The 20,887-nt window shown below is 37.8% G+C and overlaps 1 protein-coding gene across 3 annotated transcripts in view; it reads left to right on the plus strand.

Annotated features, from left to right (window-relative positions):
• Positions 1-20,887, plus strand: part of LYST (lysosomal trafficking regulator) — a 96,798-nt gene that overhangs the window by 39,139 nt on the left and 36,772 nt on the right. For all 3 annotated transcript variants that reach the window (XM_005239146.4, XM_055809899.1, XM_055809900.1), the window contains exons 7-21: positions 351-512; positions 1,155-1,311; positions 3,773-3,999; positions 5,001-5,067; positions 5,891-6,000; positions 7,040-7,463; positions 8,733-8,877; positions 9,685-9,858; positions 11,526-11,686; positions 13,015-13,205; positions 14,758-15,003; positions 16,608-16,781; positions 17,294-17,443; positions 18,037-18,174; positions 20,531-20,729. In XM_005239146.4, coding sequence (XP_005239203.2) covers positions 351-512; positions 1,155-1,311; positions 3,773-3,999; positions 5,001-5,067; positions 5,891-6,000; positions 7,040-7,463; positions 8,733-8,877; positions 9,685-9,858; positions 11,526-11,686; positions 13,015-13,205; positions 14,758-15,003; positions 16,608-16,781; positions 17,294-17,443; positions 18,037-18,174; positions 20,531-20,729 — 2,725 coding nt within the window. The remainder of the gene's footprint in view (positions 1-350; positions 513-1,154; positions 1,312-3,772; positions 4,000-5,000; positions 5,068-5,890; positions 6,001-7,039; positions 7,464-8,732; positions 8,878-9,684; positions 9,859-11,525; positions 11,687-13,014; positions 13,206-14,757; positions 15,004-16,607; positions 16,782-17,293; positions 17,444-18,036; positions 18,175-20,530; positions 20,730-20,887) is intronic.

Raw genomic sequence — 20,887 nt, forward strand, 5'->3', positions numbered from 1 at the left:
CTCTGTCTTGTTAACTCCTAATGTTGTGGTGTGGTTTGGATGCACTGTGTTCTTGAACCTGTTTCAGAAATGTTTGTTTTTGAAACAGTGCTTTTGCTTGGAATGCTTGAGAAACAGCATGTTGCCAGATTTTTTTAGTGTGCAGATTGCTTAACCAACTAAATCTCTTGTCATGACAAACACGATAAATCTTTCTTATTGCAAGAAACTAGATGAAATGTGATGGCTTTAGTTGAGAAGTCAGATTAGTGTAGTTGGAAGAGGAAGTTCTTAAATGAAAGTACTAGACCATTTCTGTTAGCCAAAGCAGAACAACATGAATCAAAATGTTTGTCTTCCCCAAACCACAGAACACCTGCGTGGATGATATCTTACTTCAAATAAGAGAGCAACTTGCTCAATCAAAAGTGATAGAAACGGACTTGGCAAAGCCTTTGTTTGATTCACTGCTTCGTGTTGCGTTGGGCACTTTTTCTGCTGATCTGGATCATTCTGAAGAAAAAACTGAAAAGGTATGAAACACCAACACAGTAGTCTAATTCTGAATACAGCAAGGTGTCCTCAGTCAGGTTTATGTTGTTTGGTTGCTCTGGCAGTTGAAGATTAATTCTCTGATTCTCCTATCTAAGAATGTAAGTTTAATGCTGGTTACTGATACAGTCCCCACATGTACTTCTCAGAGATGAGTCATACCCCAGAAAGGAGCAAGCTGTGTTATGCTTCATGGACATACCTGAAACTTAATGTTCTCTTCACTCTTTCATCCCACAGCACTGTGACAAATTCTTAAAGAGAGAGCTTCAAACAGGGATGTTGACTGACCTTAGTGGCTGCACACATCTTGGTTTTTGAGCAAAAGTCAAGGTGCATGTTTATAGTGATAGTGTTTTTTGGAAACAGTTATTCTTAATGCATTGGCCACCTGCTTATCAGAGCTTTGGTCAGGTAGTTGGTAAGAACAATCCATCTTTGACAAATCATATTTTTTTTCTGTAAGAATGAAGTGTTCTTAAAAAACATATCAAGTGTTTTTGAAAGCATGTGATTAATCTATTCCTTTTACCATTGGGCTTGGAGAAAACAGGCATCTGGAAATTTCTAAATTAGTTGCTTTTCTGACTAAAGATGGTAAACTTGCCTGATGTCTTATACAGATCCACTATGCTGAAAAGGAGCCTGTGTCACAACCTGGAGATATTTCTGAAGAAACTGAAGAATCACAGTGCTGTAGTCTTAAACTTTTTGCTGAAGAGGAAGGATATGAAGCAGATAGTGAAAGTAACCCTGATGATAGTGAAACCAAGAATGAAGGTAAGTGTGAACTTTCTGAATATACAAAGCAGTCTTTATGACCTAGCAAAGCTTGTTCACTTGAGAAGGACAAAAGGAAGGTGAGCATCAAAGACCTTTAACAGGTGGAAGCAGTTTAAGTCTTTTATTTCTAGTAGTGTGCAGTTACAGATGGAGAGATGATGCATATTCTTATTGAGTGTTACAGGAACTGTTTTGTCTTGGTTGTATTGATTTATGTGACTTTTGCTCTAAAGTCATGTTGTTCAAATGTATTATTGTGGTCTAGAAGCAACTTTTTCCAGAGATGCTTGTCAGTAGTTTGGAAATCAATGCTTGATTTTTTTTAAATTTAATATTATAACTGGTAAAAATGAAGTCATCTAATTACATCATAGAATACCAGGTTGGAAGGGACCTCAAGGATCATCTGGTCCAACCTTTCGTGGTAGAAGCATGGTCTAGACCAGATGGCCCAGCAGCACCCTGTCCAACTGAAGCTGGAAATTGTCCAGTGTTGGGGATTCCACCACTTCCCCGGGGAGATTAATTCCGATGGCCAGTTGCTCTCATAGGGAAAAATTTTCCTCTTGTGTCCAATTGGAATCTCCCCAGGAGTAACTTGTACCCATTACCCCTGTCTTCTCTATGGGACTCCTTGTAAAAAGGGAGTCTTCCACCTTTGTAGCCACCCTTTAAATACTGGAACACGGGGATAAGGGCTCCCCTGAGCCGCCTTTTCTCGAGGCTGAACGAACCCCGTTCTCTCAGCCTTTCCTCTCACGGCAGGCTTCCCAGGCCTTTGGCCATCTTTGTGGCTCTTCTCTGGACTCGGTGCAGCCTGTCCACATCTGTTTTGTATAGCGGGGACCAAAACTGAACACAGTATTCCAGGTGTGGCTGACGAGTGCCGAGTAGAGTGGGATAATGGCTTCTTTCTCTCTGCTGGTGATGCCCTTGGTGCTGCAGCCCAGTGTCCTGACGGCTTGCTTTGCCGCAGCAGCGCACTGCTTGCTCATATTGAGCTTGCTGTCCACCAGGACCCCCAGGTCCCTGTCCACAGAGCTGCTCCCCAGACAGGTGGATCCCAGGCTGTGCTGCGCTCCTGGATTATGTTTTCCCAGGTGCAGGACCTTACTTGCCTTTAGTGGACTTCATAAGGTTCTTGTTAACATGTCTTCCTGCAGGGTAGCTCTCCCTTCTGAAGCATCCACTTCCCCACTCAGTTTATCGTTGGCAAACTTGATCAGGGTACACATGATCCCATTATCCAGGTCAGTTATGAAGATACTAAACAGTGTTGGGCCCAATACTGATCCCTGGGGGACCCCACTTGTGTCAGGTTGCCAGTTTGAAAAGGAGCTATTTACCACCCTCTTGGTGCAGCCTGTCAGCCAGCTCCCCACCCACTGCATGGACCACTTGTCTGGACCATAACACATCAGTTTCTCTAGGAGGAGGCTGTGGGAAACCATATCAAAAGCCTTGGAGAAGTCCAGGTAGACCATGTCCGCTGCTTGCCCATTATCAACTGAGCAGGCTAGTTTGCCGTTGAAGGTGATGAGCTTTGCCAAGCACTATTTGCCCTTGGTGTATCTGTACTGCCTTTTCCTAATCACGTGCTTTATTTGGCTTGTGATAGCTTCCTGATGATAGAATATATCTTTTATATTCATTCAGTGACTGATGGTGCACATCTCTTGCTGTATTCTGTGTAACAAATTCTGAATGCTAATTTGCTTTAATGTTTTTCTTTGTGCTGAACATCTGGATGCTTATGTTCTTGTATGAGGTCAGCCTGAGCAGTAATGGCCTTTGATACAACTGCATTCAACTGTTGTTGTTTACCAGTGTAACTAGGCTTTATCAACAGATACACAACACTCAAAAACCATTTCTGGATTAAAAGCTTAGCCTGTAATATTTCCATGAAACATTTGCATGAAACTTACCTCTATACCAAGTAACTTAAGTAATGTTTTAGAGTCTCTCCAAGATGTTAGTGGAGAGGCTTAAATGTGGGGATTTCTTACTTTTTTTGGTTATCTTGCAGGTATTCTGCCATGTGTGTTTTTTGACTTAACTAAATAACTGCTTCCCCTGACATTTTAACAGAAAATCATTAATTTTAACCTCCTTTCTTGGCAGGCTTGGTGTTCTGTGTAGATGCTTGAGGTTCTATTACATCTATTTTATTGTCATGTTTCATGAATTGCATATTTCAACATTACTGTGTGTGTCCAGTTCCCAGGAAATGAAGGCGCATAGTTTAAGAACATGTAATTGGAGAAACTGCATCCTTGCCCTTCTGTATTAGCAGGAAAATATGAAGCAGAATAGAAGATGATACTAACTTCTGAAGACTATTTTTGTTTTGTACCTATGAGAAGGTTGGAGAAAGCATGTGCTTGAGTGTTCTGCTTAAATCATGCAAACTGTATTCAGCTAAGTAAGCTTCAGTAAGACAAGTATTTTCTTTCAGGAGCAGACACAAAGGCAGAACCAGGATGTTCTGGTCCTTCAGGTTACTTTAATGACCTATCTGAAAACATCAATCAAGGAGAATTAATGTATCCTGAAATCTGCATGTTAGAATTAAACTTGCTTTCAGCTGGTAATGCAAGTTTAGATGTGCTTGCTCATGTATTCCAAAGCTGCTTGAAAATCATCAGCCAGAAGGAGAGAAATGCCACTGTACTTATAGAACAGGTAAAAATGTTATTATACAGCTGTAAGCTGTTGCCTTTGTTTATCTTTCTTCATTTTTATAGTACCACTATACCTAAGAGTGACCTCAGAAGTGTTCTTGCTTGTTATGACATTTGTAACACCTGAAGCAATGTAAATGAATGATGATGTCAGCTGTGTTGCATTTAACAGAAACTATAGTTACTGAAAGATATTTGACCTACAAAGCTTTTGAGTTTCACAGTTGCCTTACCTTATCAAGAATGTTCAATCACCAGAGCCATAGATACAGATGTAATGACTGTCAGGCTGTTTAAAAAAAATAGGAAATATCTTCTTGTATAAGTATGTATGTGAACATTCTACATTTTTGTGTATTTAATATGGGGTTTGAGAAGCTCTGTGATGTATCTCAAATATTTCATACTTTTATTCTCCGTAAGTTTGTTCGAAATTAGTTATGTGTATGTTAGTGTCCTCATGATCCTTTGGAATTTCTGATAATTAGCTTCTTTTTTTGCCTTTTAATAACTAAATTGAGTATGCCTCTTTCGTGAAAGAGGAAAGTAAGATTAAGTAATTTAAGCTTAAAGTGCTTTTTATATAATCAATTGACTAAGAAGCAAAGTTAGTGTTTTACAGCTTAAACCAAAAACAGGGAAGGAAATTTCAGTACTCCAATTCTTTGTGTGAATTATTAGCTTTAAATTGCTAGTATACATGTATTTGTCTTTTCTGAACATATTAAATAATTGCAAATAATCTCATTCTTCAGTATAGTTTAGAAAGAGCAATCTATCAAATTAATCAATTTAGACAATTCGAGTTATCTTTAATTAGATTTTTCAATTACCTTTAAGATGTAAATTTAGCAAATATAAAAAATATTTCCATAAATTAAAGTAGCTGGAATTGACTTTAATTTGAAATCAATAGTAGACAAGAATTGATTGAAAGAAATTCTTAGTTCTTGAGCTGGTATGTATGTTGCAGATACCAATTTCCCCTATATTTTTTAACAGGGAGCTGTTAAACATCTTTTGGGAGGATTTCTCAACATACTGACACAAACAGAATCTAGATTTCATGGTGAGTTCAAGGTCTAAGTAACTTAAATATTTTTTATTAATTTATAGACACTCAGTTTTAGTTCACAATACAAATGCAAAATTGACAAAGCAATTTCATGGGCATATGTGAATTTATGCAGCTGCTGCTTTAACTTGTGACAGGTATCCAATGTGTAGATACAGGGTTATTTCTGAGCTAGTGGAAATCTGTTGTTTAAACACATGCTGACAGATCTCAAAATAATACTTGAAATCACAAACACTAGGGAAACGGTGTTACAAACACTGTTTGGAAAAATAGCAGCTATCTTGCTGATTGAATCAGACTGCGTCACAGCACAAGCTTTATTTGAAATTTATTTGTAACACAAGTCTTAGTGATGTCTTGGTTGAGTTTTACTTCTATTTTGAAAACAGGTAGCTAATCCAAGAACATGGAAGCAAATTAAATGCTTGCTTTAAGGCAGCCTCACATAAAGAGGTTGCCCCATAGCAGGAGATGATGTAAACCCATCCCAGGACTTTGATCCCTGGCTTTGTGGGGAGAGCCTTTGCAATGTAGATGCTAGGTTCCCAGACTTTCAGCCTCCACGCTGCAAACCTAGGAGTGAGGCTTGGTGTAGCCTTCTAGATGCGTTCAATGAAATTTTGAATGACAGTGTCAGGAACTGCTATTGGATCTCTCTAGGATTCATCTTGTAATTGTTACTGCTTCCTGAATGTGAAATGGTTTTGCACAACACTCTGAATTCAAAGTTAATCTTTCTTTGTAATAGTATGGAATATGAATTTTTAAAGCTTTCAAAAAATACTTTTCAAGAATTTTGTCTCCTTATTTTTAGCATGTCAGATGGTGCTGGTAGACCTGTTAGTTTCCTTGATGAGTTCACAGACATGTTCAGAAGAGCTAACTCTTCTTCTGAGGATATTTTTGGAGAAGACACCTTGTACGGTATGTATGGAGTAGCACATAGCAGAATTTAGAGACTTAATGAGAAAAATGAAGAAAAAAATATCCTTTTCTGTCTAAAAGTTTTGGGGAGAGAGGAGACTAACAGTAATGTTCTAATGCATCAGAGCAAATAAAATTTTGTTGTTGGAAGAATTCATTACCAAAACATGAAAAAGAAATAGAAGATTAGAAAAGAGAGTTTTGAAGTGTGGTTGTAGTCCTGGGAACTTTCTTCAGCACAAGAAAACAAAATTGCTCTTGAGGAGACTGACGTGGTTATAGATGGTGGAACTCTGTAATACTGTAAAATTTCAAGTAATTCCTTCAAAATTATAAAACATCTTGCTATTTCAGGAATGCTTTAGCAGCAGGAATTACCTTCAAAACTGTCTTGTGTTGGTTTGTGTAAGTCTGGAAACTACTGCTTGTGTGGGATATACTACTGAAATACCTATCTATTGGTTTGTGTGGGAGTCTGTAGAGAAAACAAGTGGAAAGAAATAAAAAATACTGCGGAGTCTGAAATAGTACCAAACCAAACAAGGAGACAAGTCAGTTTTTTGAAGGTAGCTTGCAGTAATTGGCTAAGTAACTAGAGAAACTTCCTGGCTTTAGGGCTCAGCTAGTTGGTGATTCTGCAGTAACAAAGTGATATCCTGTGTGTGCATGCTTAACCAGCCTGAAACCTGTGGCAAAAGCTGTGGTCTTTTGAGGTGTAAGTGAACTGTTCGCATGTAACAAATGTGAGATAAGATTGTGCAATGACCACCTGCTGTGGTTCAGCTGATTCTTGTGCATGGTAACTTGAAGATTGGTCTGCCCTGACTAAGTCCCCAAAGCTGTGGGCCACAGTCTGTTGAAGTTACTGCTTGATGCTTTGTAGGCGTGTGTCAGTTTGGATGTGGAAGTCCACCTCTGGGGAAAACATGAATCCAAACTTAAATGAAGAGTGGGGTTCTGATTAGTTAAATGACACTTGACTACATGGTGTAAACAGTTTGATATTTTTTCCCTCATTTGTTTGGTTTATTTCTTCTAGGAGATACTACTCAAGGGTGTATTGAAGATTATAGAAACTAATATTTATATGAACCCCTTACAGTACCTTGCCTTCCCTTTGCTACATGGCACAAATTTCACTAGTTACTCTTCGCAGAAACCTGCTGGCACTTCCAACAGCAAAACTCCTGGACTGTTAAAAAGAGTGAAACTTTCACAGAGTAAGAAAGAGGCAGATGGTGAAAACTTGAGTCATCAGCTGCTTTCTTCTTGGCATGTAGCCCCAATTCACTTGCCTTTAGTTGGACAAAACTGTTGGCCACACATGTCTGAAGGCTTCAGTGTGTCTCTGTGGTTTCATCTGGAGTGTGCTCATGAAACAGAAAATTCAGCGGAAAAGGGGAAAAAAATAAAGAGAAGAAGCAGACTGGTAGCTGTAAGAGAGAACAGCTTTGACAGCACAGGTGAGGATATGGTACTGCCTGTTTCTATTGAGGTGACACTGAAGGATTCTGGTTACAAGTATTACTAATCAATATCCCATATACAGAAGGTTGGATTTTTTTCTTACGATGGATATTAAACAGCAGTGGTAACGTTTCTGATTTTTCTTTGAGTACTGTATCATATTTAAATATAAAACATTCCCTGCCTTGGTCCTTAAGCTAGATTAATGCCTGCTTCCTTAAAAATGTCATATTCTCATCGAATTTGTAACTTCAGTAAGATGTCTTTCTGCTACTTCGTGTTATAATGAAGAAAATATTAAATGCTGCAGCTGAAAGGTCATAGGAAAAGACTGATCTCAAGTTTATTTGGTCTTACGTATTGATGAAGCAAGTAGCTTTTGTGTTCTTTAATACAGAGCTAGTGCATCTTTGTGATTTAAGATTTAAATATTGGAGCTTCTACCTAAAAGGTGCTCTGAATGCACCAAGTCAGAGCCTGAGGCTGACTCAGTAGAAATCCTCTAACTTTCCTTGTGTGTGCCATTGTAAATGTCAATAGCTGTACAGCATTTCTCTGTTTATGCTCTTGGAGAGACTCTCCTGCTCTCAAGCATTTTTGAGCAGAATCTTCTGGATTATAATCTGTTAGAAGAAAAATTCCATATTTAAAATGCCTCAATCTCAACACTTTAAATACCTTTCATGGTATACTTTTCTTTTTTTTATTGTATTTGAATAAAAGGAGGGAAAACCCAACCCTGAATCTTGGAACTCACTAGAGCTGCTTTTGTTAGGTCTGTGCTTTTGCTTTGTAAAGTAAAAATATTGAATGCAATATACACTTAAAGGGTAGTATGATTTGTGAGGAAAAATCTAAAAATGTCTTGGCGCACACTAATGCGGCCAGTTCAGCCTAGGAATATAATATGATATGGCGTGTCAAAGGCATAATTGAATTAGGGTGTATTCATGCTTAATGAACGTACATGGTTACAAACAAAAACACGTGAAGTCCTGAGTTAATATCAAGCTCCTGTGTTTAGGTTTATAAGGGACCTAGGTCTCTCAAGATAGTTGTGCATATTGGTCAGCTCACCTTAAGGAAAAAAACCCAACCAACAAAAAAAACCAAACCAACCCACAGCCAAAAACCCCCCAACCACATATACAAAAAAAAAAAAAAATCTGCAGTACTGGAACTATTTCCTTTCACATTTGGTAACTCGTAGGAAAGTTCTTGTTGTATTGTATTATAATTGTGTATGAATATGTTTATAATTCTAGAAGAAACAAAGACTGCAGGAACGGAATACCTAAGCCTAGGAGATAAACTTGTTGAAGATGGCTGTATTCATATAATTTCACTGGGTTCCAAAGCATTGATGATACAAGTCTGGGCAGACTTGAACACTGGAGCATTCATATTTCGGTATGGTGTATGAGTCCAAAAGTGGTCTTGTGAACATATGTATTGTTACTTTCAGTAGCATCTTGCGGAGAATACTGGTGAAGAATAGAGAACTAATTTCTGTAGTAGAATTGTCTTTGCACACTGTTGGCAGCATCAAGTAAGTTTATTGCATACAGATCTACAGGTTTACTTGCTTAGTATTAGTTTCTAGTTTTGTTTTGTGTAGTCATCTATGAATAATTGCCCAAAGCAAGATCAGTCATGAGTTGCTACCTCGTACCGCGTTATATTTCTATTTAAGTATTAATGGAATGACGCAGTAAATATGTGGAGCAAAAGCTTTTGTAGCTGTAATTTTTCACACTTTGGGTGTGAAAATTGCTGCTGTTAAATACTTACTATGACAATCTTAGTTTTAATTTTCTGAACACATTTTAGCCCTAATCTAGTTCTCATAGGTAATATCCTTAAAATAGATTTAAAGCTGCAGTTTTACACTCTATTTCAGTGTTCAAAGCACCTGCATTTTTTCAATAAACTGAATTTAACTTATCTGTAAAATTGAGATAATAACATTATCTTAAGTGTAAGCAGATTAATGCAAACAAGTTAAATAACTTAAGTTGAAACCTTAATGTGAGGATTTTCTTCCCTAGCTTATGTTGAGCACTCTAAATATAACATTGTGATCAAAAAAAAAAAAAAAATTCAGTGAAAGTTAAGGAATGCAATTGCAAAGTAACAGGCCAAAAAATGGCAGATTTGGGACTTAAAATGCAAATTCAAAACCACACACACACTTTTTCTTTTCTGTTGTTTTCATAGTATGTGCATGGATCCAAATGATGAGATGAAAGCTGGTCTGCTGGCACAGGCTGAATCTCCAGAGAATGTTTTCCTTGTGGGCAGGTGGCAACACTTGGCAATAACCTATCTGCAGCAGCCAGAAGGCAAAAAAAATATCCATGGGAAGCTGTCGCTATGGGTTTCTGGTCAGAGGTAAAGTATACATTAATTGTGCCTGGGTGTTTGTAATATTAAAAAGATGTTCTCTGATAGGAAAACATTGCACTATTTTGACACAAGCTGAAGTTATAGTTGAGTAGCCTTCTGGGAGTGGGAGAAGGGGTGTCTTATATTGCTAAGAATTCCCTAGAAATAGCCAGAACTGTCTTGATTGCTTTGAGAATTTTCAGTTCATAGCATGGACCGGGGCAGAGATCGGTGTTTTTCTTCATCGTCAATATAAGTGAAAGGGGTAAGTACTACAAGACCTTGAGTAAGATCAAAAAAAAATAATCTCTGGCACGAAGTTAAAGTAGGCGTAATGTTTCTGGTTAAGAATCTGAATTAAGGGGGTATAGTTCAGGTACTGGCAATGTTGTTGTTGAAAGCAGGAATGAAGAGGAGATGGAGAGAAAGCAGTCATTTTGCTCCACTGAGAGAAATGGGGAAGGGAGAAGTTAAAAAATATTTCAGGCAAGATCTGAACTGGCAGTGGGAAGTACTAATTTCTTCAACTGAAAACTTAAGGTCCTCGCTCCTGAATGAGGTACCTGATACTAGGTTGGGCCTGTGCCTGCATCAAGTTACATCAAAAGGAATTTTTGAAATATCACAGTTTCTTTCTTTCTAAAGTCTGGCCTATGAAGGCTTCCTTTGTCCCAAATATGAAACAGGTGGTCAAAAAACTGTGTTGTAAAACAACCAGATGCATCACAAAAATTCTTCACTATTCCTCCAGGATTTGGTCACTAAACAGGCAATGTTATAAAGACAATCTTAAAACTAGCTAAGAAAAAAGCTGTTGCGCAGTTGTTCTTCCTGCAGTTACACCTGAAATTAAGTATAAAACTTGTTTCACTTTGGTCTTGAAATGACATGGAGTTAACTGTTTAAGCAACTTGATTTCTTCCTGCCCGTTGTTCAGCCTGTGCACGCTGATAAGCGATAAAGGCTAAATATGGAGATATTGTGGTATGTTTAGTTTCCCCTGTGTTCTGTGCATGTGCAGTTAATGAGGCCCCTCTGCATATAGCTAGTTGCTAACTTGCTGATAGTTGGGCTCTTCCAGGAAGCTTCAGATGATCATTACAGTCCAATTGGTCTGTTTGTGTAAATGTACATAAGGTTAATGAGAAGTTTTCTGAAGGCATCAGGCTTATTGCCAGTGGCTGTGCAGCACGCTAGCTCGGACAGTGTTCCCTGGTATAGGCAAATCCTCAACATGGTATTTTCCAGCATGTGTGAACCACAGTTTTCATGATGTGCATTAGCGCATATTCAGAGGTCTCTGACTTCTAGGAATAGTAGAAATTCTTGAAAAATTGTAGTATTTTAGAAGTGTGTATAGTGTTATATATATATATATATATAGTTTCTTTGAGAACAGAGAGGATGGAGAAATTTCAGGTGTAGGGAGATCTTGACCATATGGCAACTGTAGTTGGAACTCTGTTCTGTGCAATAGTTGAATACTTAGATCATTATTTAACTGAGTTTTAAGGTGCCTAGAAATAGAGGATGGCTTTAGTAATTTAATATTGATAACAGCGTGGTTTCTCATCTTTTAAATATTACAATCTATTTTAAGCCTAAGCTGAATACCTTAGGTAGCAATTTTGATCACTTAATACTTACACTTGTTTCTTTATATGTATTTTTAGGAAATGTGAGATTAATTTAGATTATGCGCTACCAAGGAAATCAAGTTTATCATCTGACAGTAATAAAACATTTTGTATGATTGGCCATTGTACATCATCTCAAGAAGAATTGCTTCGATTGTCGGGTAGATGGGATCTTGGGAATCTGCTTCTATTTAATGGTACATTTGTGCGCTTTTTTCTTGAATAAATCTTCATTTCCTCTTCCCCCTTCAAGTTCAAAGGCTTAACTTGATATTTTTCAACATGCCAAGCTTTTACAGTAAAAGCAACAATACATTCTCTACCAGCATAATGTATCGGGGAGAAAGTATGCAAATTTTTCAGTATTGGGTACTTCTGCCACTGTTCTCTTGCTTTCTTTTTAGTGCTGTGATTGGCAATTCCAGTTACTTTGTTTCTTTAAATCTCTTTAAATAATGTCTTGGGGTAGGGGATGGAGGGGTGGTGGTACTTGCTTTGGTTTTTTGCTTTTTCTTAAAGCACACAATCTCTCCCAGCTGGAAAATTGATTTCACTTACCTGCTTCTAAACTACCAGTTTCAAATTACTTAAAACATAGTAAAAAGCAAACTCCAAATGACCAAATACTGAGTTAAGCATGCTTATTTCTGAAACTGCTGAAGTTATTTTGGGGTTTTCTTAAATGTATAATCTCTTCCCTTTTGGGGAAGTTTTATGCAGGACTTCTGGGTGTTTGCTTAGTGCTGAAGGCTGGAACCTTGCTGGTCATCATCTGACATATCTTCAGGTGCAGTGACCCGGTCAGGGCTACTAAACAAGTGAAATCAGTTTGTCAGGGTGTGTGGTGTATGCAGATGTTGTGTGTAGGTACAGCATATTTGTGCAGGCCATAGGAGAGATGCTTGTCATAAATGTGAGCTCCACCTGGTGAATCAACGTGGTCTGATTGCCATGTGCCTGCAGCCAGCAGAACCGATGTACCCAGAGACTGTTGGCTTTACTGCTGTACAGTTGTCACGTACCCATACATCACAGACTTGGGTCCTTCTGAATGCTTCTTTAGAATTTGCATTCTCACAAACAGTTGACCTGCGACGTGCTGTCTGGAAAGGGGAGGAAGGTTCATTTCACCTTCTACTTCCTATATATTTTTATTTTTTCCTCCTTGTTAGTTGTAGTAAGCTTTTATTGTTGTTGCATCATTCTTGGTCACTTTACCCAACTCTCCATGATGATGTAGCATGTTGTTGCTATCTGTACTCTTGCTACGCTTGGAAAACTTTGCGGAGGCTTGGATAGATGTTGTTGCCTTTGCCACTGAATTGATCCGGCCTGCGATGTGTTAAAGTCACTGATCTACAGTAGCTAATAGCAAGCGCCAGCTTGTACTATTTTTCATCATCAGGGCCTACAAAAGCCAGCTAGTGATAATCTTTGTAAAGTCTCTGATGCAATCCACTAGCCAATGTATGAATGTTGCTTTATTATATTTTAAAAAGTGAACAGCTGCTTTTCTGGATTTTAGGTGCAAAGATTGGACCGGAGGAGGCATTTTACTTATACACATGTGGGCCAGACTTCATATCTGTAATGCCTTGTAAATATGGCAAAACATTGACTGATTGCTCTAAGTACATAAGTAAAGAGATTCTGCAATGTGAGCAAATGAAGGAGCTCTTCATGGCAAAAAAGGAAGTGGATGTTGGGCCTTTAATTGTAAGTTTCTACTTGAAAGTTGTTCTTAATTTCTTAGAACTGATTAAGCAACTGGAAAAGTTTCCTGCTGTCTCCTGAAGTGCTTCACTTTCTCAGAGCAGGAAGGAGCAAATCCAGTTCTCATTAAAATCACTGCAGGGTTCTTCCCACTTATTTCAGCGGGAGCTGAACTCCATTCAGGGTGGCCATTGCATCTTGCTTTAGGTGGGATTCTGACAACTTCTAGGTGTTCCAGCATCTATAATACTGTGTATTTAATCTATCAGATAAGCAGGCACTTCCAGATGCCCTAGGATGAACACATAGCTCTTCTGTCCATTAACGTAAAGGTAGCTAAGGACAGCTTAGTTAACCTTTTGACATTAAAACTGAGAAAGGTTTTAGCTGCCTTTAACAGGAAACAAAAGGCTTCATCCTAATTCTTTGAGGGTTTTGAGGGAGTAAGCTGGCTTCAGGTTTGGCTGAAAAGTCTTTTTCCTGCTGGCAGGTCTTAGCTCTTATCTTTCCTGACTGTAATAGCCATGCCAGATGCAGGTGTCACCATAGTTACACTAGAAAATATAGAGCTTTATCAGTGGAGCCTGTTATATTTGGGGAATTGTCTTCATGCACTGGTAATTTCTGCTGTATGAGTCGTTTCCACTAGGGGGATTTTTGTAATCTTGTTCTACAGTAGCGCTGTAGGCAAAAGGTCATTCTGTCTGGATGTGATCCTTGTAAACAACAGTACTAAATTTTGAATATGTTAGGAAGGAAGGAATGGAACAGTGAAAAGCCTAACAAATCAGTCATGCATCTTTCAAGCTTATTTTGCCTTACAAAACACCAAATAAAAGAGAGAACAACTGTGTGCTCGAGTGAGGAATTAATCTCTACACTTTTGCATAGAATGGAAGTGCCTTAAATGTAATTATTTCTCTGTTTTAAAAAACCTCCCAAATGTAATCATTGCACGTTTTCTGTGAAAATGAGTCTGTTAACTTCCACAAGAGCTTTAGGTTTGGTCTAAGTCTCTTCATCAGTAATGAAAGCTCTTCTATTGAGATCCTCTTATGGCAAAGCTGATTAAAGGATAGACGTAAAACAAAATTTGGAGAAATTCTGAAAAAAATAGCAGATAGCTTCCTATTTTAGACTTGCCACTTTAGAAGGAGAAACAATTTGCCCAGTACCTCTGTATGCTCATTTTCTTTCAACCTTGTAACTTTTCTGCAAAATGGTTGTAATTATTCTTCAGGTGGTAAGAGGGGTATCCTTGGTGGTATTTTTTTAGTGTTTTCTTAACTTTCTATGCTGTAGCTGTTGCATACATTTGCTAAAATTTAGGAATCCTCTTGGGTTTTAGTGCATATGCATCCACACAAAACTTAAGAGCATGCTCATGGTACAGTAGAAATGGGCTGCCAGAGTTGCTGCTGCTTGCTGTTAAGTAGCTTTTGCATGTGGCTTTTTGGTTTTTTGGGGGTGATGTGGTTTTATATTAAACTTCTTTGGAAAAAAAAAACAACAACCAAACCCAACCCATCTTATAAGTTTATTTCTTTGATTTCAGGAGAGTCTTGCTGTTGTTTATACCACATGCTGCCCTGGTCAGTATACCATATATGAACCTGTTATTAGACTGAAAGGTCAAGTCAAAACTGTACCTTCTCAGAGACCTTTCAGTTCAAAAGAAGTTCAGAGCAATGTATTGGACTCTCATCACCTGAAAACACTTCAGTCTGTTGAATATAAAACTCTTCAGGGTATACTACATGAAATCGGAGGAACTGGTGCATTTGTATTCCTCTTTGCTAGGGTAAGAGGGCTGGAGGAGGGGGGGGGTCCATGTATGTGTTCTCCCATATAAAATTTTCCTTGGATCTTGGGTAGCAAATCACGTATTCTAACTGCCTTGCTCTAGTCTGCATGTGATTTCTTTTTTTCTTAAAGAAAATATGTAGAAAATACCTGTGGCTTAACACAGACTACACCATGCAGGTTGTCTTAAATTGGAAACTTAAATTACCTAATGTTTTTTACAGTATTGCTAGAATGTAAGGTGTGGTGCTACATTCTCATTTAGAGATGGGGCTCTTAAATGTCAGGAGATTATTTTGGGGAGTGATGTAGAACTTACTATATTTTTGCTCTCTAATTTTTAAAGGCACTTAGTTGCCTGTCTTTAGCACTTTAAACACAGGATATTCACAATGCAGGTATGGATAAATGTAAAACTACACAGCATGCAGAGCTTTTTTTATGGAATAAATAGTAGAGAGCTTTGAGACAACCGTTCACCCATGTTCAAAAGCTTATCCTAAGAAAAACTGTGACTTCACAAAATATTAAGGTTGTCAGCTTTAACTTAGTTGCTACTTAGCCTCTCCGTGTAAAGGTCACAGTTAACATTTGTGCTAGGAGTCTCTGAAGGACTAAATTTAATTCAAAATACTAATAGAGGCCTAAAACTTGCGTGGTTTGTGTGCCTTTGGCAATGGTAGTGTTATGAAAGGTATGTGGAGGGCAACCAATGCACATGAGGCCAGAGGCAGTCAGGTGTTGAGACATTATGAACACATTATGAAGACATTGCCTGCTGTAATTTTAACATCGGTAGTGAAATCTAAGGAGAAGATCTTTATTCATGTTATTGTGTTATGTAAATTTATGTGAAGCATGTGCTACATATCCTGCTGTAGATTGTGTCAGTAAAGCAAACAAATGATAGATCAGCTGTCAGACGATACAGGTATATGTGTGTATAACTAAATGCAGCAGAATTAACAAGTAAGGAAACTATAAAAGGCAACCACATGGAATTCCATTTATGTGAGAGCTCCTTCTTGTATGTTTTTTGGTAAAAATACTATTTGCTCTTTCTTGGGATTTAAGAACTGTAGGAAGCAGAGAGAAGAATGGTCCATGCTCTTCATCTACAAAATTGCTTGTCTCTTATGAGCAAAACAAAACTTTAATGTTTGACACTTCCAGGTAGGGATAGTCTTAGATTTTCAGGAACATCAATTTAAATCTTCCCTTAAACATTTAGGAAACATAATTTTCCAGGGTGAACAGAGTTTATTCTTAGTGGCTTATGTATTTCATAACCTTGTGATTTTGTACTATGGCAAGAATAAATTGGTGCCTTCTACTTAAATTTTATTTAGAATGGACTTTCTCCTTAAAAAGGGATTCTTGTAATGGGACTACTTTTCCTTAGCAGATCATAATTTACCACAGTAGGAATTACCACTGCAGAGAGAATATCTGCATGTACATATAGGAAAAAATGAAGGTTATGGACATAACCTCAAAATCTTTAAAACAGATTTAATCCAGAAGCTATAATTTAAGTCTGCAACAAAGCATTTTTTCTAAATGTGTCTCATTTAAACTGTCTTACTAAATTTGCCTTTTCAGGTTGTAGAGATTAGCAGCTGTGAAGACACTCAAGCTTTAGCGCTACAACTTATACTATCTTTAACAAAATACAATCAACAGAGGATACAGGAGATGGACAATTGTAATGGCTATTCTATGATTCATCGAGTGTTGATCAAACCCAAGTGCATTGTTGGGTTTTGCATGCTGAAGGTAGCGCTCTGTAAACCTGATACTTCGTTCAACATTAGCACAAATTTATAAACTTCTCTGTGATTTTAAAGCTGTTTGACGCTGTCTTCACAAAGGAAGAACAGCGATTTGGAGCAAGTTAGGGCTAGGAATGTTTTGCTTTGAACTAGAAACTCTTGATAGGTGCGGGGAGAAAAGTGTTGAAAGACCCTGATTTCAGGAGATGGGGGGCAAAACCCAACTTTTTCTGTGAGCAAAGATCTTCAAGTAAGCTGAGACGCATGAGCAATTAATAAAAACATTTGAGCATGCTTGAAAATCTTTTCCAAAAAAATTGTGCAGGGGTGTTAAAAGAACAAAGCCTCTTAAATTTCTCCAGTGGGGTTACTAAACTTGGTAACTGTTTTCAAAGCTGACCAGATAGATAGAAGCCTTCTCTTGGTAGTTTGATATATCTTTAAAGATTTTTTGAAAAATTGGATAGGACTACTGCTGTGTGTTTATGACACTAAAAATTTTTTCCCCTCTTTAAGACTCTCCTTGAAGGATGCTGCAGTGATGAGATTCTCTGTATAAATGAAAATGGGCAATTCATGCTTGACGTGGATTCTACTGCAGTTATCCAAGATGTTCAGTTATTGGAAAAGCTGCTGCTTGACTGGAAGATATGGTCTAAAGCAAAGGTAATTACTTTCGTTTTGGAAAGATGTGAAGTCTAAAGGTCAGTATTTTAAAAACAGAGAAAGTACTATGAGGTCAGAAATGAATTGCTCCAGTTAAATGTCAGTAACTACTAAAACTTTCTAAAATTAGTGCTCCTTATTTTTCTTTGAATAGCTGGGAGTAGCATCAAGCTCCCATTATCTGATGCAGGTAGCATGAGTGTATTGAATTCTGTAAACAAAGTGTACATAAACAGCTTGTCAGTTGAATGGATTAATTTTTTAGGGAAACTTGTTACAACTGAGGAAGCCCTGCTTCCCTCTGGAGTTGCTGTTGGAAATAACCATCCAGTGTTAATATAGTAAATGGCACGCAAAACCAGTTTTAGACAAATACTTTTTTTAGCTTAATTGTTAAAAAGCACTTAATCTTCTGTGAGCATCACTTTTCTGATAGTTTCTAGTTCTGATCTGACCATTTGCAGATAAACTTAGTCTTTTTCTTAGGTGCAAAACTGTCTTGGTTATGTTCCTGAACAATTTTGTTTTCTTATTCTCAGTGTGTAGATGGAGAAATACATTTCTGAAGCAGTGTTCCTGTTTTGTTTTTCCAGCAAGGTGTATGGGAAACGCTGTTAGCAGCTCTAGAAATCCTGATCAGAGCTAATCATCACCAACAGATGTTTAACATTAAACAGCTATTGAAAGCGCAAGTTGTACATCACTTCCTGCTAACTTGTCAGGTTCTGCAGGTACCTTCCCTCTGAAATCCTACTTTGTGCTTGACAAATACTCAGGTTTACTTGGGGCAGGGGAGGGCCGGGGATGACTGAATGATACAGGAAAAAACTACTTAACTACTTTAGCAGACTGTTCTCCATGCTTCCAGACCTCTTTACAGCAACACCACCTGAGGAAGATGAAACTGATGCTACTGGGTGCTCTGTTTACTGCTGGGCAGAAGGGGCAAGAGATTTTAACCATCTAGTATTAGTTGAAAACGCAGGCGTGAGGTTGCTTGCACAATCCATGCATGAGCAGAGGCTGAAATGAACTGTTGTTATCCCAAATCTGAGTTCTTCCCTCAGTGTGTAAGAGCTGACCTACGCAGAGCAGAGATTTATTGCATGTCTGCGCAGAGATGGGTGCTAGGTGGTAAATCCATAAAGCTAGCACAACTCTTAACACATGGTTAAACCCTTTATACACTTTGAGTGCTTGTTTGCAATTACATTTAGTCACACTTAATTCTCACCGGTTCTTAAGAGCATCACCTTCATTTGAAGGTACAGTTCTCTCTTTTCACCCTACATGCTCTGTGGGGAGGGGGCTTTGTTAGTAGGGGGCTCTCTTTGCTTGAGGGTGAATCTTTTAGTATGCCAATTAGTGTAGTTCACAATTAGTTCAGGTAATTTTCTGTTTGTCTCATGAACCATTTGCTGCTCCTTGAGCTTCTCTTGTTGCCCCAGGTTGACAAATTTATGGTGTCTGTTTCTTCCCCCAAGGCCATGTTTCATTAACTGTAAGGATTAATAACATCCTCTGTTTCTCAAATTCTTTCTTGTTTTTCACTATAGATATATACATACTTCTTCTTCCTTTCTCTTTCTTCTTAAAGTAGATAATTCTTGTATCCTTGTGACCTTCTTAAAAAGACCTGAGATGTCTCATAGTAGTTCCAGTCTTCATTACTGGAAGACATGGGTACTGTGCATGCAGGTAGCAGAAACTGCCTGTCCTCTGTCTCACCAGAGCTAACAGGGCAACTGTCCTGTGGAACTCAGCCTGAGCTCTTCTCTCAAAATTCTGATCCAGTAGTAGCTTCATTCATGGCGTGGGGATAGCTATTCTAAAAAGGGCTTTGGGGAAGTGCTTCAACCCTTTGATAGACACTTAGGAACATGATTTTTGAAATGGCTTCCTGCTTATAATACATCTTTATTTGTGAAAATAGGTATTGTAATCCCTTTTTTCTACGCTGTATTTTCTATCTGAAATTCCTTTCGTTTCGCACTCTTACCACATGAAATGCATTTCTTGTTTTTCCCTCTCTTAATGATTTTTTTCACGTGACTTAATTTTCATTGCTGTAAATTTTGAATGTCGTCTTTTTCATGTGATAGTTCCCTACTTTTGGAACTTATTACTGGTATAGTTAATTTGTATATTAATGCAAATGCCTAGATACAGAGTATTGTATAGTATTTTCTTTGTCTTTTGCACGAGTACAAACACTTAATACATGCCTATTGGGGAAACACTTAACTTCTTAATTTAAAAAAACCAAAAGTACTAAAATTGGCCAACAATGATTTGCCAACTTTTTTAGTGATGGATTGGAAGGTAAAATGATATAAACCATTCTCTTTGAAAACCTCACTTAAATTAACTTCATTCAGTCTTCTCTTACAGCAGTCTCAGTTAAGGTGGTTGGGTACCAAAAAGAGGTGAAGTTTGGAGAAGTTAGGAGCAAGTTAATCATTGTGCTGCGTTGACAGTGAGGTTTCCCACAAGCTTCTTGAAGTCCTGTTTAAAATCATTATTCAGTTAATAGATTATTTCTTTCAAATAGCCAAAGTGTATAGAGTGCTTGATCAAATGGAGATTATAGGTATAATTACCAATGAAATCTCAGATGTGTATGTTTATAAAAATGGCTAATGAGGTGAAAATACACACGACTGTGTCACACTGTTCAGGAAGTTCTTAGTATGCTTGAGATGTTAGTATCAGCAACTGCTATAATTTCTCTGCAAATAGGTCATACAATGACAGTATAGTGACACTTCCAGTGGTGATTTGTGTCCTCAGGCTCCAGCATTTCAAGTCAAAGTAGTATAGTATGCAGAAGATCTTAATAGTCTAAGAATAAACTTGCATAATGTCAGCAATATTTTGTTTATGCCTGAATTTTGAATGTGCTGGACTTGGGTAACATTGAGTAGGTACAGTAACACCTCTCAAAGAATACAGGCTCTGTTACCTTAAGCCCTTTCTCTTGTCCTTTTTTTTTTTTTTTTTGAAATTGTCATGTTGTAGTAGAACAGACAACTCCTGTCAAAATAAAAATACAAGTAACTTAACAGTTGTACTGCTCTTCCTTTCTAGGAGCATAAAGAAGGGCACCTTGCATCCCTGCCTCGGGAGGTTTGCAGGTCATTTGTGAAAATAATTGAAGAAGTACTTGGATCTCCCCCAGACCTGCAACTGCTGACACTGGTCTTCAATTTCCTATTAGCAGTTCACCCTCCCACTAATACATACGTTTGTCACAATCCTACCAACTTCTACTTTTCCCTGCACATAGGTAGGTATATCATTTAACTAGAAATAAACAATAAGATAAAAATCTAATCAGAAATCAGTATCTTAAAAAAAACCCTTTCACTCTTATGTGAGTGAATTCTATGCATATATTATTGGATTGCTATATTGTAATAGCTATATATAAAAAGTTACTGAACT

This window comes from Falco peregrinus, chromosome 7 (genome assembly GCF_023634155.1).
Source record: "Falco peregrinus isolate bFalPer1 chromosome 7, bFalPer1.pri, whole genome shotgun sequence".
NCBI lineage: Eukaryota > Metazoa > Chordata > Aves > Falconiformes > Falconidae > Falco > Falco peregrinus.